At 33.9% G+C, this 25604-nt stretch overlaps 1 protein-coding gene across 14 annotated transcripts in view; it reads left to right on the top strand.

Moving 5' to 3' along the window:
• The window catches only part of MIPOL1 (mirror-image polydactyly 1), a 341984-nt gene that overhangs the window by 31331 nt on the left and 285049 nt on the right, over positions 1-25604 (top strand). For 8 of the 14 annotated variants that reach the window (XM_089309336.1, XM_051822774.3, XM_089309340.1 and 5 more), the window contains exons 2-4: positions 12075-12391; positions 17387-17524; positions 18079-18157. The exons of 2 other annotated variants lie outside the window; for them this stretch is intronic. Coding sequence is in view for 8 of the 12 variants with exons in the window: in XM_051822774.3 (XP_051678734.1) it covers positions 18139-18157 (19 nt within the window). In the remaining 4 variants the exon portion in view is untranslated. Of the gene's footprint in view, positions 1-12074; positions 12392-17386; positions 17525-18078; positions 18158-20406; positions 20479-25604 lie in introns of all 14 variants that reach the window. 4 more of the 14 variants (XM_089309337.1, XM_017348269.4, XM_051822775.3 and 1 more) reach the window with 3 other exon arrangements.

The following is a 25604-nucleotide window of genomic DNA, read 5'->3' as shown; positions in this document are numbered from 1 at the left end:
GATATAGAAGTCAAAATGATTGTAAGGAAAGTCAATGAGATATAAGAGAAAACAAATTTTAAAAATGTGGAAATCAATGAGTGACATGAATTAAAATATTACCAAGGAGATAGGATTAATTAAGAACTAAATAGGAATTTTGGAGATGAAATCTTCAATCAATGAAATAAAAAAAATACAACTGAGAGCTTTAACAGCAGACTAGACCAAATGGAAGCAAGAATTTCTGACCTTGAGGACAAGAATTTAGAAGTAACCCAATCAGAGTACAGAATTAAAAATGAAGAAGGTCTATGTGAAATATGGGATACAATCACATGACCAAATATTCATATTATAAGTGTTCCTCAAGGATAACAAAAGGAAAAAGGCATTGAGAACTTGCAAAATGAATTAATAGTTGAACATTTTCCAGGTCTTGAAAGAGATGTGGACATCCAGACACAAGAAGCTCAAAGATCTTCAAGCATACTCAACCAAGAAAGGTCTTCTCCAAGGCATATTGTTATCAGATTATCAAAAGTTAGAGTAAAGAATCTTAAAGACAGTAAGAGAAAAGCATCAAGTTACTTATAAAGGAAAATCAGTTAGATTAATATCAGACTTCTCAGTGGAAACCCAATAGGCCAGAAGAGAATGAGATGATGTATCCAAAATCTTGAAAGAAAAAACTTCCAACCAAGAATATTATATCTAGTGAAGCTATCCTTTAAAATGAAGGGGAAAATATTTTCCAGATAAGCAAAAACAGAGAGAATTCACTATCAACCAGACCAGCCTTACAAGAAATTCTGAAGGGCATCCTGCATTAGAAATAAATATTATGGGGGCTAGTGCTGTGGCATGGCGGGTGGAGGCACTGCCTGCAGTGCTAGCATCCCATCTAAGTACCAGTTTGGGTCCCAGCTGCTCTACTTCTGATCTAGCTCTCTGCTGTGGCCTGGGAAAGCATTGGAGGATGATCTGGGTCTTTGGGCCTCTATGTCCATGTTGGGGACCCAGGGAAGCTCCTGGCTTCAAATTGGCACAACTCCGGCCACTGCAGCCAATAGGGGAGTGAACCAGTGTATGGAAGACATCTCTCTCTCTCTCTCTCTCTCTCTCTCTCTCTCTCTTTAACTCTGACTTCCAAGTAGATAAATAAATCTTAAAAAAAATTATGAAAACACATGACACCATCAAATTCACTAACAGAGTAGGTAGAATCATTATCTAATCAACAAAATGACAAGTCTTAGTTCTTGTGTATCAATGCTAACCTTGAATGTAAATAGATTAAATTTACCAATCAAAAGTCTTAGGTAGGCTGAATGAATTGAAAATAATAATAATTAAAAAATGACCCTGCTATATGCTGCCTACCAGAAAATCACTTCACAAAGATACCCACTGACTGGAAGTGAAGCTGGAAAAAGATATACCAGGCAAATGGAAAACAAAAATAAACAGGTGTACCTATCCTGATATAATAGACTTTATATAAAAAAATTGTAGAAAGAGACAGGGACGTTACATTTTGATAAAACACTCAATTCAGTGAGAAGACATAAAAATCATAAATACATATGCACCTAACTAACACAAGACCACCAAGATATATACAGCAGATACCATTAGACCTAAAAAGAGAGAAAACGCCAATATTGTGCTGGTAGGTGACTTCAACACCTCACTCTCATCAATGGACAGATCAACCAGGCAGAAAATAAAGATACATTGAAGTTGAAACATACTATGGAGCAAATGGACCTAACAGACATTTACAGGACATTTTACCCAACAGCTATAGAATACCCATTTTTTTCATCAACACATGGAACTTCTTCTAGGAGAAACCACATATTAGCCCACAAATCAAGTCTCAGCAAATTTCAAAAGGTTGAAATTTATCTTCTCAGACCATAAAGGAATAAAATTAGAAATCAACAACAAGAAGAACAATGGAACACTCAAATTCTTGGACATTAAATAACATGGTACTGAGTGATCAGAGGGTCATTGAAGAAATTAATAAGAAAATAAAAATCTTTCTTGAAATAAATGAAAAAAATGAAAGCACAACATACCAATATAAATGCTGGCAAGACTATGAAGAAAGGGGGGACACTTGGGAATGTAAATTAATGCAGTCACTGCAGAAACAGAGTGGAGACTTCTTAAGTAAGGAATAGACTTGACATAGGACCCAGGAATCCTGTTACTGGGTTTATACTGAAAAGGCATGAAGACATTTATCAAAGAGATAGCTGCACCACCATGTTTATAGCATCACTGTTTGCAATAGTCAGTATTCAGATTCAAGGTGTCCATCATTAGTTGAATGGATAAAGATAATGTGGTACATATGCAATGGAATATTATTTAGCTATAAAAATGAAATGCTACCATTTCAGCAAATTTGACACAACTGGAAGACATAATGTTGAGTGAAATAAGCTGGACCCAGAAAGACAAATACCTTATGTTCTCCTATTGTGGGAGTTAAAATTAAAAAAAAAAAAAATCAACCAACAAATAAACATAAAAAGAAATGCCTGTGTGTATCAGTATTGCTGCAAATACAGTTTAAAAATTTTTTTTTTTATTTTTTGCCAGGCAGAGTTTGACAGAGAGAGAGAGAGAGTTATAGGCGATGAGAGAGAGACAGAGAAAAGTCTTCCTTCCTCTTGGTTCACTCCCCTAATGGCTACTACGGCCGGCACTGCGCCGATCCGAAGCCAGGAGCCAGGTGCTTCCGCCTGGTCTCCCATGCAGGTGCAGGGCCCAAGCACCTGGGCCATCCTTCATTGCCTTCCCGGGCCACAGCAGAGAGCTGGACTGGAAGAGGAGCAACCGGGACAGAATCCGGCACCCCAACCAGGACTAGGACCTGGGGTGCCGGAGCTGCAGGCGGAGGATTAGCCAAGTGAGCCACAGCGCCAGCCATAAATACAGTTTTATAAAACTTTTACACCTTTGTCAAATCAATTGTTAATGCTCTTATACTATTATACTTTCAATGATCTGTTTATATTAGAATTCACTAAATATGAGTGAAATGGTCATTTTTCCATTTAATTATTGTTTATTGCCTTTGTCTATATTCTCACTAAACTAGGATCTTCTTGCTTTTTATTTTTAAACTTGTGAAGCATTAAGCCTTTTTACTGTAATGTAAATTTAAAAGATATTATCTCAAAAACTAAAAAAAAGTAGTAAGGATAAAAGGAGGCAGGCAGGAAGGAAATATTCTTAGGATTTTATCAAAGAATTCTATTAAATCTTTTAAAAACTAATTAAAATTATAATTAAAAAATATGAAAATTTAAATTTTTAAAGTTTAAAATTTTTATTATTTTGAAGAAAAAATATTTTCAACAATTTAAAAAACCCTATCTTATCAATATAATTATTCAGATAATCACAACAAAATCTTTTACATCATTAAAATACATTCACATCATATAGCTTTTAGCATTGAAGAATTACAATCCAGAAAGGGCAAGAGAAAAACAGAGTAACTGAAGCCTCATATGGTAGACCATCTATGTGAAGAATAATGGTATTAAATCAGTTTAGTTATTGGCAAAATAAAAAGGAAACAAGAAAGGGTATTAAATGATGTTAGATTTTCCTGATTTTTTAAATGACTTTAAAGTCCAGATACAACGTCAGAACTCTGTGACATGATTTCTTCTATTTGGATCATGAATCTGCTACCTGTATCAGGTATTTGAATGGTTTCAAGTATCTAAATCACATTGGAGTTTTTTTTTTTTTTTTTTCAAAAAAATTTTTAACAAATACAAACACTAGCAGGTACTAATTTAAGAAAAAAAAAAGATGGGGTATGCAGAGTTTTTAGTTGTCTGGGAATGCTAAAAATTTTTGATACATGACATAAACCATTAATTATAAGATTTATTTTATTTATTTGAAAGGCACAGTTACAGAGAGAGGGAAGGAAAGATAGAGATAGAACTTCTTTCCTCTGTTTCACTCCCTAGATGGCTGCAATGATTACGGATCGGCCAGATCGAAGCCAGTCAATACTCCTGTAGTTAAAAAACTTTTCAAACTTAACATATTGTTAATTATTGAATAATTGAATAGTTTCAAATTTGGGTTTATTGTTGCAATGATAGAAATATTTTTAAACCGATATTATAAGACATTTATTAAAATAAAATATTTAGCACCAAAATTATATTATAAAGGAGTCTGGTTCATGATCTTTTTTTTTTAATTCTTTTAAAAATATTTCTGGCTGCACTATATGGTTCTAAGGCTGTTAAACAGATTGTTGGTTGATTGGCTTAAGTGCAGAGTTGCAAACCCTGCCTCACTACAGCAAAGGCTTTTGATTTTGATCTTAAGTAGTTAACTTTTGCACCTAAGTTGGTGTTTGGCTTGTTTCTGAGACATTGTACAGGTGGTTAGAAATATCTGATTGCAGTTTGAAGAAGGGGAGAGTCTGTGCACTTGAAGTCTAACCGTGAAGGCCGTTTGCTATCAATATTTTTGTGGACTACATGGCTTGAGTCCTACTCAGTAACACTTATGGTTCAGTTTTGACATGTGAAGATTTTCCTTTCTTATTTTGAGCTTATCTATTTTTTTTTTTTTTGACAGGCAGAGTTAGACAGTGAGAGAGAGAAAGAGAGAAAGGTCTTCCTTCCGTTGGTTCATCCCCCAAATGGCTACTACGGCTGGCACCCAGCGCCGATCCAAAGCCAGGAGCCTGGCGTTTCCTCCTGGTCTCCCATACGGGTGCAGGGCCCAAGTACTTGGGCCATCCTCCACTGCCTTTCCGGGCCACAGCAGAGAGCTGGACTGGAAGAGGAGTAACCGGGACAGAATCTGGCGCCCCAGTCAGGACTAGAACCTGGGATGCTGGCGCCGCAGGCGGAGGATTAGCCTAGTGAACAGCGGCGCCAGCCAAGTTTATCTATGTTTTAAAATGTATTTTAATAAGTATTTCAAAGAATCAGGTGTATATATCAAGGGATATTCCACAGAATGTTTAATAATATCCATGAGAATGGAATTGAGTTTGTAGTTCCTTGAATAAAAAGCCAAAAAGGAAATCAAACTGGATGTAGGATCTGACTCCAGGACAAGGTATCATTTCTTCCTGGTGCAAGATGACAGACATACACGTGTATTTATTTTATGGGTATGAAAAATTGTTACTTATTAAAGTTATTTTAAACATTATGATAAATTTCAAAATTTGCCTAAATATATTGGTTTAAGAATACAGTTAACACCTACTAAATGGTGGAAGGTGTTGAAATTTTAAATCTTTTTAGTATAGGCATCATCACTGTTTCTGTTTATGATTCTTCCATGAAAGTTAACCTTCTTCTTAATTTCAAATACTTGTTATGCATATACAAAGAAATATGACCATAACATAAATGGGAAACACCTGCAATGGAAATAAATGTGTTCTATATTAAAATTACAAAATATTTTTTATTTTATTTAATAAATATAAATTTTCAAAGTACAACTTTTGGATTACATTGGGTTTCTCCCTCCATAACCTCCCTCCCACCCGCAGCCATCCCATCTCCCACCCCCTCTCCCATCCCATTCACATCAAGATTCATTTTCAATTGTCTTTATAAAAAGAAGATCAATTTAGTATGTACTTTCTTTTTTGACAGGCAGAGTTAGACAGTGAGAGAGAGAGAGACAGAGAGAAAAGTCTTCCTTTTTCTGTTGGTTCACCCCCCAAGTGGCCGCTATGGCTGGTGCATTGTGGCCAGCACGCTGTGCCAATCCAAAGCCAGGAACCAGGTGCTTCCTCCTGGTCTCCAATGTGGGTGCAGGGCCCAAGGACCTGGGCCATCCTCCACTGCACTCCTGGGCCACAGGAGAACTGGACTGGAAGAGGAGCAACTGGAACAGAATCTGGCACCCCAACCGGGACTAGAACCCGGTGTGCTGGCGCCGCAGGAGGATTAGCCTACTGAGCCGTGGTGCCGGCCCAGTTTAGTATATAATAAGTAAACATTTCAACAATTTGCACCCACACAAAAACACGAAGTATAAAGTACTGTTTGAGTACTAGTTATACCGTTAATTCACATAGTAGAACACATTAAGGACAGAGATCCTACATTGGGAGTAAGTGCACTCCTGTTGTTGATTTAACAAATGACACTCTTATTTATGGCATCAGTAATTACCCTAGGCTCTTGTCGTGACTTGCCAAGGCTATGGAAGCCTCTTGAGTTCACCAACTTCGATCTTATTTAGGCAAGGCCATAGTCAAAGTGGAAGTTCTCTCCTCCCTTCAGAGAAAGGTACCTCCTTTTTTGATGGCCCGTTCTTTCCACTGGGATCTCATTTGCAGAGATCTTTCATTTAGGTTTTTTTTTTTTTTTTTTTTTTGTCCAGAGTGTCTTGGCTTTCCATGCTTGAAATACTCTCATGGGCTTTTTAGCCAGATCTGAATGCTTTAAGGGCTGATTCTGAGGCCAGAGTGCTGGTTAGGGTATCTGCCATTCTATGAGTCTGCAGTGTATCCCGCTTCCCATGTTGGATTGTTCTCTCCTTTTTAAATCTATCAGTTAGTATTAGCAGACACTAGTCTTGTTTATGCAATCCCTTTGACTCTTAGACCTATCAGTATGATCAATTGTGAACTGAAATTGATCACTTGGACTAGTGAGATGGCATTGGTACATGCCACCTTGATGGGATTGAATTGGAATCCCCTGGCACGTTTCTAACTCCACCATTTGGGGAAAGTCCGATTGAGCATGTCCCAGATTGTACATCTCCTCCCTCTCTTATTCCCACTCTTACATTTAACAGGGATCACTTTTCAGTTAAATTTAAACACCTAAGAATAATTGTGTGTTAATTAGAGAGTTCAACCAATAGTATTAAGTAGGACAAAAAAAATACTAAAAAGAATAAAGTAGTAAGTTGTTTCTCGACAGGATAAGGTCTGATCAAGTCATTGTTTCTCATAGTGTCCATTTCACTTCAACAGGTTTCCTTTTAGGTGTTCGGTTGGTTGTCACTGATCAGGGTGAACATATATTTTTAGATTCACATAGTTGTGATTCCAACAAATGATACACTTGATGACCTACCTTGCAAATGAGTAGCAGTAACTAACTATGTTGTTGCTTTTGGGCACAGCAGATGGTCTCTAAATAGCTTGGTGAGGAAAATGTTTGCTAAAGGTGATAGAGTAGACCTACTCTGTTTCCCACTTGCCCACGTCACTGGTAACATCAGGTCTCGGCTTAAGGAAATGTTAAACCTGAGGTCAAGGAGTAATTCCAAAACATTTAAATAAAGTACATATCCATTGTGGATAGTATTTTCTTTTCAGTTTCTACTGACTAAAATAAAATTTTTAGACTTTGCTCTAAGTTATGTGCAATATAGAGTTCTTATGGAGTTTATGTGAGTATTTGATGTGTATATATGAGTATATCAGGCATGAGGTATTATGAGGTTTTGATACCATTCTGATATGAAAGGGGATACTCAAGCAGGTTCTGTGAAAGAATTGTCAATGAATTTTCCTAGAAAGGAAATGCTACCATTTTGGACAAAAAAAGTAAATGCGATATATTTTCTTACATTTTGCAATTCTTATGTCTTATAATATGTATTTTACTTTTTTATTTTGAAAGATAGGAAATATATTTTTTAAAAAAGTAGAGAAATAGAACAACAGACACTGACACATGCATGGCCCAGCATCGGCAGTTATCCATTGTGATTCATGCGGTTTCATCTGCGTTCCCGTATTCTGCTTGTGCTGTGAATGCTTCTCCTTTCCTTCAATCCCCCATTCCTGCCCCAGGATGATACTTATTAGTGAAGCATATACCCATCAGGAGGCATATAATGTTTGAGTTTTTTTGTAATATTTTCAATATTTAGGATAGGATAAATTTCAATTTTTAACAAAATTTTTAATAGAATCAGCAGTGTAAAATGTTATTACTCATACATGCATTTTGTATTAATCATGATTATATTACATAAACCAAACATAGAGATACAAGTTTCTTGAAAGAAGAATTCCGGGATCAACACTGTGGCCTAGTGGGTAAAGTCATCACCTGTGGTGCTGGTATCCCATATGGGTGCTGGTTCAACTCCTGGCTGCTCCACTTCTGATCCAGCTCTCTGCTATGGCCTGGGCATGCAGTAGAAGATGGCCCAAGTCCTTTGGCCCCTGCACTCACTTAGGAGACACATAAGAAGCTCCTGGCTCCAGGCTTTGGAAAGCTCAGCTCTGGCCATTGCGACTATTTGGGGAGTGAATCAGCAGATGGAAGATCTCTCTTTCTCTGTGTCTGCTTCTGCCTCTCTGTAACTCTACCATCCAAATAAATAAAGGAATCTTAAAGAAAAGAAAGAAAGAATAATTCTTAGATTTTTAAAATGAAAAACCAACAATGTCTTTTGGAAAATATCTTTTTAGAATAATATATATTGCTTTATTTAATATTTTTATTGGAATACTATATAATCACTATCAATATTGTAGGTAATATTTTAAATTGATTTACCATTTAGGATAGGTTTTAAAAATATATATCTTATTAAGCAGAAATTTCAGTTGAGTATTTGCTTCTGAATCCTAAGAAACTATAGTGTGGTAAAAAACATAAAGGACAATACATGTAATTTATATAAAAGTATCTTATAATTTTTTAAATTTAATTTTTATTTATATAAAAGGAAATTGAATATTTTTCATATATACAGTTTTAAAAGCCTAACTACTTGTCGAATTTTTTATTTAGTGGAGGGTTAGCTTGTGATTATAAAGTAAATTGAAAGTATGTCCTCTCTCTCTCCTACTCTCTCTGTCTTTATAACACTGATATTCGAATAAAAAAAAGATCAAGTGGCCGCAACAGCCAGGACTGAGCTAGGACTCCATCCGAGTCTTCCAAAAGGTGCGTGGGGCACAAGTATTTAGGCCATATTCTGCTGCTTTCCCAAGCACATTAGCAGAGAACTGGATCAGAAGTGGAACAGCTGAGACTTAAACTGGTGCTCCTATATTGGATTCCATTGTCACAAACATTGTTGTAAGCTGTGGTTTAACCCAGTGCATGACAACTCCAGCCCCCAAATTTATATATACAATTCAGCTTATTCTTATTTTTAGGGAGCAGGCTTTGTGGCTTAGCAGGCATCCCGTTTGGGCACCTGTTTGATTCCTGGGTGCCTCACTTCTCATCCAGCTCCCTACTAATGCACCTAGAAATGCAGCAGAAGATATCCCAAGTACTTGGGCCCCTGTGCCCACGTGGGGGACATAGTTGGAATTCAGGCTCCTGGTTGTGGCCTGGTTGTTGGGGCCATTTGGGGAGTGAAGCAGTGAACCAGGATGGAAGAGCTTGCTCTCTCTCTCTGTGTCTCCCTCCCTCTCTCTAACTCTTCCAAAAGATAAATCTTAAAAAAAATTTTATTATCTAATACAGGCTGTTATTATTACGTACTTTTAATGAAAAAAAATGAAGAATGATTCCAAAGAAATTAGATATACTTTTGTAGTTCCTCAGAATAATAAATGGTGTGGTTGCAAATTTCTTGACATTGTACAAAAAATTAGAGATTGAAGCCTAATGTTACTTTGCTTCCTTTAAATATTAGATTTTTAGTTATATATTACAATCTAGAAGCTATCTTCAGTATTATAATTTTTTAAAAATGAAATCTTTTGTTTGCATGTAGCACTGTTTATTGAAAATTACAGCAATCTTAGCAAATTTAATAGATAAGCATTGTATTAATTATAAAATTGCTGTTAAGTGTTCAAAAGTCAAATTATAACTGCTGCTATTAGAGTATATTTATCATCACATATTTGCCTGTATTTTTTAATGTGTTTTTGTTAGTATTGTTAAACTACAGAAAGTGTAGAAATTATTAAATGGCTTATGCTCTGTTTGAGGAAATCTGTTAGTAGACAATACAATACTATATAATGAATAAAGAAAATTAAATGATTATACATTATTTTTAGAAAGACTCTATTTGATAGCTGTTTTATTTTAAGTTGCTGCTCATAACAGTTGTCATTATTGGTTAATTTAACCTGCTCTAATACTTTTTTGTCTGTGGTTTGCCAAGAATTTCAGTTGATGGTATGGAAATGTAAGCCTTGTGTGAAGCAGTATATCATTGCATCAGAACTTGACACCCACATGAATCTTAAGAAAACAGGCTGTTTGTTCCTTGGAAAAGCTATTCTATAAACTGACTTTGTTTTTATATTCTGTTCTCTGCTAGATTAAGTGACTTAGTTTAGTTTAGCTTAGGGCAAAACGTTTCAGGATATTGTAGAAAATCCTAGTATATGTTTAGACCTCTGAAAATAATACTAGTTTTTTGGTTTTTTTTTTTTTTGACAGGCAGAGTGGATAAAATAATACTAGGTTTAAAGTTTTTTTTTTTAAATCAGCAGTCTGTGCAATGCCATATCCATTCTCAGTGTCATTTGCAAATGACATTGAAGAACATTGCAGTATTCAAAACAGTATATTGTTTTGTTCTCAAATGTTGAAAATGTGGAACCCATATATTTGAAACTCCAAATATTTATTTGTGTATCTTAATATGCTGTACTTTTACGTCTGCATTAGAATTCTACAGAGAGATAATCAGGAGATGTGCACGTGCACACACACACAACAGCGGTGGGGAGGGAGCCTTCACTGTTCATAGGAAATGAATATAATGAAAAAGTCATGCCTGGCTTTTTTTTTTTTTTTTTTTTTTTGACAGGCAGAGTGGACAGTGTGAGACAGAGATAAAGGTCTTCCTTTTCCGTTGGTTCACCCCTCAATGGCCACTGTGGCCGGCTCACTGCACTGATCCGAAGCCAGGAGCCAGGGGCTTCTCCTGGTCTCCCATGCGGGTGCAGGACCAAAGCACTTGGGCCATCCTCCACTGTACTCTTGGGCCACAGAAGAGAGCTGGACTGGAAGAGGAGCAACCGAGACAAAACCTGGTGCCTTGACCAGGACTAGAACCCGGTGTGCCAGCGCCGCAGGTGGAGGATTAGCCTATTGAGCTGTGGCGCTGGCCCCATGCATGGCTTTATTTTTTATTTTTTTGCACCAAAATAAACTTATCTTTAAATTCCATTTTCTTTTCCATGAACTTTGTTTACACAAACACACACACACACACACACACACACACACACACATACACACACAATTTATTATAAGGAATTGACCTAGGTGATTATGAAGGCTGACAAGTCCCAAGATCTGCAGTGGCAAGTGGTGACGCTAGAGTGGCAATGATGTAGTTCCAGTCTGAGTCTAAAGGCCTGAGAACCAAGAGAGCTGATGGAATAGTTTAAGAACTGAGGCTTGAGCCCAAAACAGTCGGACATTTTAGAGTCTGAAGGCAGGAAAGATGTCCTAGTTCCCTCTTGGTTTCTAGAGGTCGGTCTTTTAACTTTTTCTAGACTCTCAACTACCTGAATGGCCTAGTCAATTTAAGGAGTGCTATCAACCTCACTTATTGTACTGACCCAAATGTTACTCTCATCCAAGAATACCCTTGCAGACACCTAGAGCAATGGTTAAACAAATGTCTGGCACTAATGGCCCAGTCAAGTTGACACATGAAATTTGCCATCATAATGACCTTCAGTGATGGAAAGTAATTTTTTTTAATAGTAATTTTTTCATCACTAACACTATAACAATTGGGAACTGTCTTGTTTTGAACTTTTCACTCTACTTAAACTAAGCAAGCAAGCAAGCAAACAAATAGCTATAGTATAACTGTGTAACCAAATTATAATGGTAAAAGATTACTTAGGCAGTAATAATTTTTTCAGTTTAAAAGGAATTATAAAAATGACTTTCTTCTTATTCATTTGATTATCTCAGTTGTAATGGAATGATTTTCATCTTTCCTATTAAGAATAGAACTAGTACATGGTAAAAAAATCAAGTTACACATGTAGATATAAAATTAAAGATAAGTATTTTTTCCCTCATTTTTTAGCCTCCCTATTCTTAGGCTGTTTCTTCAGACTAACTACTAGTAATTGTTTTATTTTCTTTTTTGTTTTTAAGATTTATTTTACCTCTTTGAAAGTAAGAATTACAGAGAGAGAAGGGGAGGTAGAAGATCCCCCATCTGCTGGTTCACTCCCCAGACGTCTGCAACAGCTGGAATTGGGGCAGGCTGAAGCTAAGAACCAGGAGCTTCTTCTGGGTCTCCCATGTGGGTGCAAGAACCCAAGCACCTAGGTCATCTTCTGCTGCTTTCCCAGGTGCATTAGCAGGGAGCTGAATTGGAAGTGGAGCAGCCTGGATTTGAACTAGTGTCCATATGGGATGCTGGTGCTGCAGATAGCAACTTAACCCACTACACCACAGTGCCAGTTCTGGTAATTTCTTTCTTTCTTTTTTTTTAAGATTTATTTATTTATTTGAAAGTGAGAGTAACACAGAGAGGAGAGGAAGAGAAAGAGAGGTATTCCATCCGCTGGTTTACTCCCCAATTGGCTGCAACAGCTGGAGCTGTACCAATCTAAAGCCAGGAGCCTGGAGCTTCTTCTGGGTCTTCCATGCAGGTGCAGGGGCCCAAGGACTTGGGCCATCTTCTGCTGTTTCCCAGGCCATAGCAGAGAGCTGGATTGGAAGTGTAGCAGCCGGGACCCAAACTTGCACCCATATGGGATGCTGGCACTGCAGGCAGTGGCTTTACCCACTAAGCCACAGTGCTGACCCTGGTAATTGTTTTCCATGTGAAAAAAATACTAGGTGTATTCAAGCATGAATGTGTATGTAAGTAAAATTTTGTATTTTTTTCTGTTACTGTTTTTATTTTTTCTATGTTTCATGCTTATATTATTTTGACTAATGACATACCTGTATAAGAAACGTATATTTTTTAGAGAGATTTATTTATTTGAAAGGCAGAGTTACAGAGAGGCCAAGCAGAGGTCTTCCATCCGTTGGTTCACTACCCAGATGGCCATAGCAGCCAGAACTGGGCTGATCCGAAGCCAAGAGCCAGGAGCTTCTTCCGGGTCTCCCACATGGGTGCAGAGGCCCAAGGACTTGGGCATCTTCTGCTTTCCCAGGCCCTAGCAGAGAGCTGTATTGGAAGTAGAGTAGCCAGGACTTGAACCAGCACCCATATGGGATGCCAGTGCTGCAGATGGGGACTTCAACCCACTGCACCACAGCGTCAGCCCCTATATTTATCTTATTTTCTATTTTATACCTAACTCAGACAGTGTCTAACTTACACTGTGAGGTGTTTAACAAGTATCTGTTGAAAGAATCTTCAACACATAGTACATTTAGATATTTTGGCTTTGTGATAAAAACCACATAGATTTTCTGTGTAGTTTAATCATTTCATTTTATCAGTTTTCTATTGATGGACAATTATGTTCTGGTGTCCCAATGATCATTTGTTTCTCCATCTGTCAATGCATCTGTCTATTCATCAAAGACACACTGAGTCCTTACAGTAAACCAAATATTCTTTGAAGGGTCTTGTTTTCATGTACCTTTCATGTAAATCATTGGCAGAGCTATATCAAAACCAATGAAAACCTAAGAAAAAAAATAGTTCAGTGAGGGTAGTAGCTCAAGTAGTGTAATGACAAAAGAGTATCTGCTTTAGATAGGATGGCCAGGCTAACCTTTTTGAAGAAATACTTGGGAGCAAGGTATAAATGACGAAAAAAAAAATGTGATTGAAAATTTGGGAGAAGTGAATTTTAGACAGAGGGTATAGCAAATATTAAAGCTCTGAGACAAGAATCAGCTTCCTGTTGTTCAAGTGACAGCAAGAATTGGAGTATGAATGGGAAGCTTGAGTATTTGTCTTTACAAATATGTACTTCTTTAATGAGTTTCTTTGTACATAACAATCTTTTTAGTTTAAGAACTGTGGGGTCAAGTAGTATATGCATTTTTAATTTGGTAGCTGTGGTGCAGGGCCATTTTTATACCATATCCTTTCTCCCTGAACTACTTCTTACTTTCCCTGGCTCTAAAGAACTTAAGTTGTCTGGGCCTTGGTAGGGATTGGGAACATTGGGTTAAAAGGATTCTTTTTGAGAGAGAATGTGCCAGGAGGCCATGAATGTTTGAGAGACTTTTGTATGATAAGATGAAGCACCAGTAGTAGGGCATAGGCTTATACTGTGTATGTATGTTCTGATAAAATGTTTGGCTCTCAGATATATAGTGCAAAGAAACTATTTCAATGCAGAAATTATCAACATTTCTCTGATATTTAAAAATTATTTTCCTAGTTACAGTTGGATATAATGCAGTATTATAAATGACTCCTTGTTTGACCTTGAATTCAGTTTATACAATTTTTAATCAAATTAAGAAGATATTTAGAAAAAAAAACTCCACTAACCAGAGCAAATCAAAATCCTTTGCAGAAGGCTTTTTGTAGAGGAGTTAAGAAGAACATTTTCTATTTATAATAGGTTTTAAAAAATCCTTAGTGCTATTACATTGGAGAATAAATGAAATTCCATTTTGAAATGTTTCTCTATGAAAGGGTAAATGTTAGAATCACAATTTTTAGACAATTTAGAAATTTTCACTGGTCAAAGAACACATTTTCTTTCAAGAAGTGTTTTAGTACTGAGTAAACAGAGTCAAGTCACATTTGAGGGCATAGAGCTGTTGTTTAAATTTTTCAATCTGCTTTTCTTTGATTGATGAATGCAGGAAACTGCAGAAATGTTGAGATTCCCGTGTACCTAGAGACAGAGAAGGGGATATACAGTTTGCCTTATATTGTTTTCTTCTTTTTGTGTCTCTTCCTTTTGAGAATTAAACAGTTGGAATAAGTTAGAGGATGGGAATCTGTGATGGAGATGATTTTAACTTAACAGGTTAATATGATATATTATGTTGGTTTTATTTTAAACAGAGGTGATTTTTCAGGTACAGCTTGTAAACAAACTTTAGTTCAAAACTGATTTTACTTTGCTTCCAGTGTAGTTCAGTAATTATAAAGAAACTAACATATTTTGTCTGGTCAGCATTTTTATTAAGACATCTAATTTATCTGATTTCTATTGTGAAATTATCTCAGAGTTTTAATGTGAACATATAATTTTTAACTTGAATTCTTGATACTAATTCTTTAAGGTAAGGACAAGAATTAGTATTTGATTAGCCTTAATCCTTTGTTCTGAGAAAGAGAGGATTGTAAAATATGTTGCATGTTTACAGATATCTATTTATATAATATGTAGATATAGAAGTTTTAAATGTTTGAATCATTAAAACATCTAATTTTTGCTTAAGGATATGCAAATGTGCCATTAAATCTGTTTTTTAAGATTTTTCCAGTTTAATGTGTGAATCCAAATTCATAAAGAGTTGGAAAAATGAGATGTCTGAGCTATAGGATTCACAGGGATTTCATATGAAGCCTATTTAATCAGGATAACACTGTTATTAATATTCATAATGTCAGCTGGAACACAAATGACAGACTATGGGGCCTAAAAATTTTACTTGGTGAATTTATTAAAAGTAGCTTAAAAAATTAATGGAATTTAAGTAAAGTTGGTGAATATGAAAATCTTGTGTTAGCAGAAAAAAAAATCTCTATTCAACTTTCTTTAAGACCATTTTGCATTGATGTCTTTTGACAGATTTCATTGGTACTTAAAGAAGAAAGATGCATGAATGGTCATTTAAGAGGATTTAAATACATTGGCACATTAATTTTTACATGAATAATAAGTACTTTCCAAAAGCAATTAACTTACAGTGTACAAGATATGAATTGAAAAATAAGACTCTGACATCAAGGGCAAAGCAAATGTGCTGTACATTTTAAACTTAGTGACAGGACTTTTTAATATTTTGATTTATTTTATAGTTTGCACAGGATCTGACTTAGAAAATGGTTATTTTAATGCATTTGAAAGCAAATTAGAAGGACATTAATTTAATGCTCTCCCACCCCCCAAATACTGGTGTAGTGATAAGCATTATCTTCTGCAAGTGCCATTTGCATTTATTGAAGAAGTAAACATTTGTTGTACTAATTACCTTATTTTACTATAGAATATGTTTAATTCTGTAGAAAGGCAAAGAGATGATACTGATTAGGCTCAGTGGTAGAAACACGTGTTTTAACAGCCATAATGAGTATGACTTAAAGTATAATAAATAAGCTTCTGAAAGTTTAATGCAAAAAGTTAAGGGCTCTCTGAGTAATATGCAAACAAATTCATCATACATTTACCCCAAGTGTGTGATAACTTGAAAATGGCTTAGCTAAGACCAGTATACATTTTAGTTTGGGTGAAATTTGTTACTCTTTGTTTTAAAATGTGCTTGTAATGACAGTTATACCAGTGATCAACCTGTTTTTACTTTTAAACTTCATAAAATCATTAATTTTCGACCATTATATAATGTTTTCTACTTATTATGAAGGCATAATTTAGCTATCAATAACATTCCATTTATGCTTTCCCAAAGCCATTGACCAACACTCCAGATGTTTCTAGAAGTTTAACTTGAAGCCTGTCAATGTCATGAAAGCATTTTTTGTTTCATTGAAGGAATAGGCATCATCTTGGATGTTTTAGGACTCAAACACAGAGCTTTAATGGAAAAAAAAAAAAACATAACTTTATTACATATGTTGCTGTATATTACTGTAACATAATATGTATATTTTTATTTTTCATATAAGAAATGAAATCAAATTGAATATTGGTTATTATTACTTTGTGGAGTGTTTTTAAAGTTAGGTTTTTTTTTTCTTTTTTATTGTGACTCTGAGATATTCACTTATATGCCCAGGAGAGGGCAGCATTTTACTATGTCAGGCTCTAAAAAGAATTTGCTCTGCTTAGACTGTCAATGTTTCTTGTAATTACTCCCAGTATATTTGTTGCTTGCTTATGAATTAACTTGCATTTATGGAACTAAATCATTCCAATCATTTAATTACACCTGAGGAGCTGAACTATAATTGCTTGCTTCCAACTAGGATCTGATATGGCTTGAGCAGTATTAATTTGGTGTTTACTTTTCTGAGTGCTAAAAGCATTAAAATGATTGTGCAATGGGATTACATTTTACTAATTGCTGGCATTCATTAGCTGGGTAAATGATGAGGAAGAGTGACTGTATATTGCAGAGGGATAAAATTATGGTTTTAAATAGTATATTACTAAGCACATTAAGGCCTGTAAGACATGTTTTAAAATACTCCAGAGGTTATTAAAGACTGTATTTTCTACATGTCTTGCTATATGAATCTCTTATTAAAATACTGCAATTATTATTAACCTTTTTGGGCAATATGTAGGGAAATGGCTTCATTGACTGGAACATATTTCTTTGATATTAATAACTTACTATATTTTCAGCTAATCCAAAAGTAAATGAGGAAGTTAGAAAAAGACTGCCAACTCCAGATCAACATATTTAGAGAAAATTGGAAAAGGAGAAGCTTACTACAGCTTTATTTGAGGACTTTTTAAGGAACGCAGTGTTCTAGCTGTGAGGTAAATGTAATTTTATTATCCTTAAAAACATGAAAAAATACTTGCATAGCATTTGTCATGTTTACTATGGAAGCAACTGTAAGAAAATACCAATAACTCCACAAGTTAATGTTCCTTTATGTGTTTTAAAAATTGAAAATATCATTCTTAAATTACTTTTACATGCATTAAGTGTTTGATATAAATACATACATGGCAAGTTTAAGTTAAAATTTTGAAATTTTTGTTGTAAAATTTATGGCAAACATAGTAAAAAATTTATTTTTCTTAAACACATGAAGTTAGAGAAAATTTAAGTTAAGTAAATTAAATGGTTCTCAAACCAAATAAGCACAAATGTCTAAAAACTTAACCTGAACTATAGTTATTAAAAGTGTGAAGAATAGGAGCTTTTACTGATAAAGATTTAATTTCATCTGCCGAAATATAGTTACTTGTCCCATTAAAATGTTTTAAAAATTTTGTCCTGTAAATTCTCTGTAAAACAAAAGTAAGGCTTAGGTGTGTTCTGATATTGTTTTAAGTTTATTTATCTAGAGTTGGCTTTATTTTAGCTTCAAATCTTGGAGCAAAAACCAGAGACACTGCCAGAGCAAACAAGAACAGAAGTACAAATGGAGGACTGGTCAAAAGGTAAGGACCTTTAAGGTATTAATGCCAGCCCTCCAGTGTTGTGCTAGTTCATGATACTGAATGAAGTGTGTTTATTCCAACTAATAATGTTAAGACAGAAGCAGGCGAGCAGGTGCGTGAACACACACACACACACACACAGAGAGGCACATACACACAAGAGACTCACATATTACAAAATAGATACAAAGAAAGACATACAGAGAATGAGACATACTGAAAAGAGACATCAAAAGAGGAAGAAGAAAAAGACCTACAGGAAGAGAAAGAAACACACCTACATGCAAAGAAACAGAGAGAGGAGACAAATGAGTGAGAGAGAGAGGCACAGAGAAAAAGAAATACATGGAGGAAGAGACATAGAGAGAAGATACTTGAGTGAGACATACAGAGACAGAGACATGTAGAGACACACGGAAAGATACCAGAGTAAGACACACATGGTGTGCGCGACGCACACACACTCAAAGGAAGGAAAAATACCAGAAAAAAAAAAAAAACAAATGGAGTAAGGAGGGAAAGAGAAAATAAGAGTCAGACAGATGTATATATCAAAACAGAGGGGAAAGACATAGATCTGAAGATACACACACACACATACCCCAAAATACACTGAGACACACACAGACACAGAAGCACATATAGAGGCACAAGCATGTCATGAGACACACTAAGATAGACACTCACAGAGACAGTCAGAGGGAGCCAGGAAGATAGCTACAGAGTTTGAGATCTGCAGAGATGCACAATTGGAGATGAAGAAAAACACTGTGAGGCAGAGAGAGACATAGCACAGCCTCAGACTCAGGGACAGATTTTGAGAAGAAAACACTCACAGATATGCACAGGCAGAAAGACACAGCCCAAGAGACAAAAAGCCACGCACAGAAATCCAATTTAAAAGACAGTCTGAAGACAGACTGAGAGATGGCTGGCTGGATAGCTGGCTGGATGGACGGATAGATGATAGATAGAGATAGACGCATCAGCATCTACATAGGAGGAATGGAAGATTTAATATCTATTACAGTAATATATTGAAAATTTGAAATATTTGGTAAATAAATCATTCTGAATACGTTACATATAGTTGATGACTTAAATCTTTGTGTCTCTGTGTTTTTTATTTCCTCTCAATTTTATTACTTAAACAAATTCTTATTAAAAATCACATAGCCTTTTCCTTTTGTTTGACTTCACTTCTCTCCGTGGGGCTCTTTTCTTTCTTTTGTGTTATTTTTTAACTGTGTGTCAACCACATTATTACATTTTTTGGAAAGCTGAAGGCCATTTTAGAAGTCTATAACCATTTTATTAAGTAAGTTAATTATTACACATTTGTTTATGGTATAAAAGATAATGTGCTTTCTGAGTACCTTTTTCTGATTTCTGTGCTTGTTTTAAATTTCCATACTGGTGTACATCTTCTCCTACTTTTGTGTCCACCATTAGCAGATTCCCTTCTTATTTGTGACTCTGGGCTACTTTCTGTGTGTTCCTCAATTAGATAACTGATTGAATTGCATATAAAAGAGTAATACATAATACCTTAATAAGGTGGTTAAATATTTTTATGAAAAGTTAGTAATTATAGTACATGGGTATGTGACACTAAATTTTGATCTACTGTTTACATTCAAATTTATGATAATATGTTGGTATGAATTTAGAACCAATTTTTGTAGCTATTTTAATTAATTTATTCAAGTAATAGAATAAACATTCTTTCCTTGAGGAGTTCAAAAAAGCATTATACTCAGTTTATGTACAAAATAAGAAAAAGGAAGCAAATGATGATGTACCTATTTTTTATGTTCTGTGTTCACAGGTAACATCACTGTGAATCATGTTGTTCAAATTTGAGAACAAAGTATCTTTAAGGAGTCCAGGGAATTGTTCCTAGTATATCTAAGGAAGTAGAGGCTACGGAGGAAGGACTTATATAAATGTAAATAACTAGGGAAGATGTCAAGTAAGGAGCCACGGAAGCTCTCAGAAAAGGAAGGTGCTGGGTTTAAGACATAGATTGCCTAGATAGTTTGTAGGAGCCACAATCACAACAGATACTACTGAAACTGCATTACAAAAATAAGCATTTTTATAGGTATTACATTAGTAATAGGAGTAGCATATTACGTAGTATAAGTATCTGTTTATAAACGTTATTAACATAACAGAATTAAATGGGTAAGTGATAACTGGTATGTATAAACAATAAAATCTCTCATTGTCATCTCCTTGATAACCAGGTACTTGGGATTTATCTTAAAGCACAAGTTACTTCAAACTTCTGTCTTACACAGATGTCATAATCTGTTTTTGTGAGTAGTTATTTAATATGATTTACTTTTTTTAGAAATTGAGCTACTTAATTAATACTTCTAATACATAGATATGCCTTTACATTGTCTTACAAGTTTCATTATAAGAAGCACAGAAGTGGTCATTCTTTTCCTAGTTTTATTTTAGAAACATTGCTGGAATATTCTGTTGAAGTTGATTAAGTAGATAATGTAATAACTATATCCATTATTGATAATAGACATTGTAGACATTTCAGAAACTGAAAGAGCGGTTGGTAAGTGAGGTGCTGAAGACAAATACTGAATGTATCCCAGTTACTTTAAGTAGTTAAAAAAAGAAAAATCCTGAATAAATATCTTTTAAGGTGGTATGCATAATACAAGTGTGAATAAAATATGTGTTGTCAATGAACAATAGTAAATTATATTATTTTTGTGAAAGCCTTGTATTTTCAAGGTTCTTTTTTATCTGTTTTTAAGAAAAAATGAAATGTCATAATCAAAGGAGTTTATGTGAAATCAACCTTTGGAAAGAATGAGTTATCATATGATAGATATTAGCTTTTTTAGCATTTACTTCTTAGTATAAGAAAAAAATGATAAATAGTTCAGAAATCTCTTATGACTAATTATTTCAAATGTTAGAAATTCTTGAATATTTCTTTTATCAATTTTGGTGGTTTTTATTAACAGAAACATGGTCTAATATTTTATAATAGTCAACAGTCCTTTAGAAATAATTTACATATTGTTCATGGATAAATATGTCTGCTATACATATACCTACTTATAACAGTATAGATAAAAATGTGGCCTGGATTTGTAAAATTGAGAAAATTGTGAAACTAACTTAAATTTGAAACCTTTAGGGGTCAGTGTTCCCTAAGAAAGGTTAAAAAAGGTTACTGTGCCTACCAAAATTAAATGGTATGTCTACTATCTTTTAAATATTTCTTACTAATTGAAGATAACATGTGGTATGACAGGTACAGCTTGAAGAAACTTTAGGAAAAAACTTTTCAATTCAGTGAGTTTCTCCAATATTGATTCTAGATTTGTTATTTTAGGGATTCATATTTAATGTATATTTTACACATAGTAGTTACTTTTACTTATCTGTCATCTAAGTTTAGATACGGATTATATTTTTTTACATGTTCCCACTAGTTTTTATTTTTTCCAGTTTTATGTTTTATTTGGCGTGTAAGAAGTAAGAAGTTCTGATATTGTGTTTCACGGTCAATTGGCTATAAATAGCAGTAATATATTATTTATTTTTCTTTAAAAATGCGAGAAAGATTTTGAAGATTTTCACCATAAAGAAAGGATAAATGTTTGAATTATATATTTTTAAGCTAATTTTTTTTAAGCCTAAACATGAACATGATTCTAAGTGAGGAATCTTTGTACTCTTGTGAAACTTGGAGAGAGGAAAAACAATTTCTGGAACTGCTTATGTTAGTAGAATCTTTACATGTTGCAATTTATTGGAAGCTGTAAATGTTTTTTTTTAAAATTTATCTTGCAGGATTTAGTTAAGTCTTTTTTAATCATCATTTTATTTTAAAAAACAAAACAAAATAATTTTCTGCAAAATTGATCAGTGAAGCGTCCCTAAACAAAACTTGTAAGTTAGTATGTTGGCCTTTTATTGAGCCAAAATAGTGTTTGCTTATGCTTATCATTTTGAAGCTATATTACCATCAATCTCTATTATTAATGGTTTGCTCATCTTTCTCTCTGTTCACAGAGTTTACATTGTTTTTATTTCTTGTTCATCAGTTATTCTGTAATTGGATTATAAATAAAAGTTTTGAATAATTTACAAACATAAAAATACACAACTAAAGAAGCTTTACAGATAAACAGATATGATGCTTTTAAATGTCAATATGATTGTAGAATCTCATATCATTTTCATAAAATATTTTATGTTTAAGACAGAGAAAAAGGAAATGGGAAGTTGCTTGGAGTGAACATCCATTTTTACTAGTAAGATAGCTGACAGAAAAACACTTATTCGCTAGGTACTATGTATGATTAGGTACTTCTTCAAGACTTAGGTAATGTCATTGTGTTAAATTATAACACTTAAATTGTACATAATAATTGTTTTTCTTTATTAGAGGAAAGTAGAAAGAAGTAATAAATAATATAATTAGTATTTTTAGCTTATTGCCTATGTTTTCATTAGAAAGTAGGTTGTACTGGAGAACCAGTGCATTTAATGGTTTTCAGTAGAATGTATTGATAGAAAAGTCACCAGTTTTGGAGCTAGGTGAACATAAATTTCAATGTTTTAATGTTCTACGTACTAGCTACTTGAACTTGGGTGCAGGTTTCATAACTCTTTGTAAACCTGAGCCTACTTGTATATGAAATAGGAAGATGATTCCTTTTGGATTTTTCTGAAGATTGGGATGGTACATGTAAAGACTATTATAATGCCTAAAACAGGAAGTGAGTTTATTTAATATGTATTCCATCCACCAGAGTAATTATTTTTACTAACATGTTGGTGGTAGTGATTACAAATGCTAAAAAATATCATTGACTTATTTTACAAGACCTTTAAGTAAAGTATGATGGCTGTCATTGTTATTCCTTGCAGCTATGGAATGCAGATGTAGTTAAGTCATAAAAGTATTAATAAATGTTAATAACTATTTGAAATTAGTGTTAGTCTTAAAAATCTATTCTCTTCAAATATATTCAGAATATCTTTAGAGATTTGATTTTTCAAAATGGCATAGCTTATATTTAGTCTATTTATAGTATAGAATCTGTAACATTCTTTTAGTGACAAGTCTAATTTTTTCTGTATTAAAATTCCAATAGCAATAAGAATGATGATTAGTGGCATCAGAGAACACTTTATGTGCTGCTTCATTTTGGCAAGTGTCAGTTTAAGATTGTACTTAAAAATTTTTGTAGCGCAGAGGGGCCGGAAAAAAAAAAAGAAACATGTCTGAGAGATGATTTAATTTACTATTTTTTTCCATAAGACCTAGCTTAATAGAGTATAGTAGCTTCTCACACATGACCATAAGAGAATATTTGAGAAAATGGTTTTAGGAATACTGGCAGTTGGCCAACAAGGATTGATTCATTTCCTGTGGAAATGCTTAGGCTACTTTTAGAAGAATGATTGAGGTTATACTCTTTTATTAAAAAATTATTTTAAATAAGCTTATTAAATAAGATTCTGGACTTCTTTCTTTTTTAACTTGAATGATTCTATTACTATTCTTGCTCTCAGTAGAAAAATGGAGTTAAAAATGTTTACAAGGAAGGACAGCTTTGTTTTCTAGCTGGTTATAGCATTTGTTATGAAATATATGTTTTGAAATTCATCATTTTTAACTAGAATACTTAACTTTGGTACAGTCATGTCAAATTCTTTTTAAAAATTATTTCTTGACATTTTAATAGACTTTATTTTTTAAAGTAGTTTTAGATTCATAACAAAATTGGGAAGAGTACAGAGAATTCCTGTTTACCTCCTACTCCTGGCGTGTGAAGCTTTTCACACCTCACCATCAACATCCATACCACAGTGGTAGATTTGTTATAATCAACAACATATTTATAAATTCTTAATAAGATAAAAAGTTTATGAGATCATAGGTATCAATCAGTCTTCCTGCCTGCCTTTTCCTATCCTACCCCTCCCTTCACTTTCTTTCTCTTTCCTTCCCTCTGTCTCTCTACTAAAGAGTGTTTTATATCACTTCAGCGTATACTCTTCATATGGAATTCTTAGTATATCTTGTCTTCCATATTATAAAAAATAATCATTAATAAGAAGAAACTGCACAAAAAATGATGTTTGTCCTATTTAATAAGATCTCCTGTTCCCCATTTGTTTTCTATTGGTATGATTTTTTTTTTTTGTAGAACTTAAGACTGTATGAGTATTTATTTGGCTTTAGGAAGTACTGATTGCTTTTAATATGTAAACTCTTTCAAATTTATTTGTGGCCATGAAAAATATGAAATATATGTGTTTTTTTTTTAAGTATAAAAGGCTAGTTAGAGTGGTCAGAAGTTTTTTGATTTGTTTAAATTTCTCCATACTTAAGATTCTGAGCTCTTATTCATTTGATTATGACATTTCTTGTCAGAACACTTCCTGGAATATATTTACAGCATAAACCTTGATACAATATTACCTAATCTTTAATTTTCCAGGAATTAGATTTTTGGTTTAACATATTTAAGGTGATTGTTGTGATCTCCTCTGTGTGATTACTGTAAAGTTCTGAGGGTGCATTGGCACTTAGGAGACCAAGGTCAATGTACATTGGTATAAAAACTAAATTTAAGGACATTTACAGAATTGGTCCAAGTTGACTCTGGACCAATGATACTACTTCCTGGATTTAAAAGTATTAAAATAGTTTTTAAATTGTCTCTAAAATGTCAGAGTTACATATTTTAGTGTATATTTACTGATTGCTTTTTGGATATAAATATATAGCAGTAGAATAAAATTTTCGTGGAGGGGTTCACCAAATACTCCAACTTTTATACCTTGTCATGTAGGTGATTATTATCTCCTCTGGGAAACTTCAGATATAATTTTTTCATTGTGTTTTGATTGGTTTGGGGCATATGAAAAAAGCAAACAGAAAAAGTTAGACTTCAAAATTTTGAAAATGGTTAAGCTGATGATTTTATAGTCTAAATTATGAACTAAAGTATTCTAATCTGTAGCATTTGGTTAAAATTAATACCCTTTGCCAAATGGTAAAATTGTGTCGACAGTTTATATGGTAAATATATAAGGTAAAAAGTAGCATTTTAAAAAATCATAGTTTGACTTCAATTTTATTTTGACTAATTTTAGTTTTCATTATAACCATTTAGAACTTTAAAATCAGGATACCAGTGGGTAAAAAGTGAAAATTGGTTGATTCATATTGATAAAGTCATGCATGTTACATAGAAACTGAATGTGTTTTTTTGCTGTTTTATTATCTTTTAAATTAATCATTAAATCCTCCTTTTAACTATAGTTTTGCTGTTTACACTAAGGTAATTTGATGTGTTCTAAAATTGACAACATAGTTAGCTAACATAACTAACAATGTTTATTGAATTTTTTTAGTATAGAAATATAATTAAAATTAAGGCCAAGATAC

This window comes from Oryctolagus cuniculus, chromosome 12 (genome assembly GCF_051225735.1).
Source record: "Oryctolagus cuniculus isolate XC-2025 breed Fujian yellow rabbit chromosome 12, ASM5122573v1, whole genome shotgun sequence".
NCBI classification, from domain to species: domain Eukaryota; kingdom Metazoa; phylum Chordata; class Mammalia; order Lagomorpha; family Leporidae; genus Oryctolagus; species Oryctolagus cuniculus.
The sequence above is the reverse complement of the archived record's forward strand: the minus strand, read 5'-3'. Positions and strand labels throughout refer to the sequence as shown.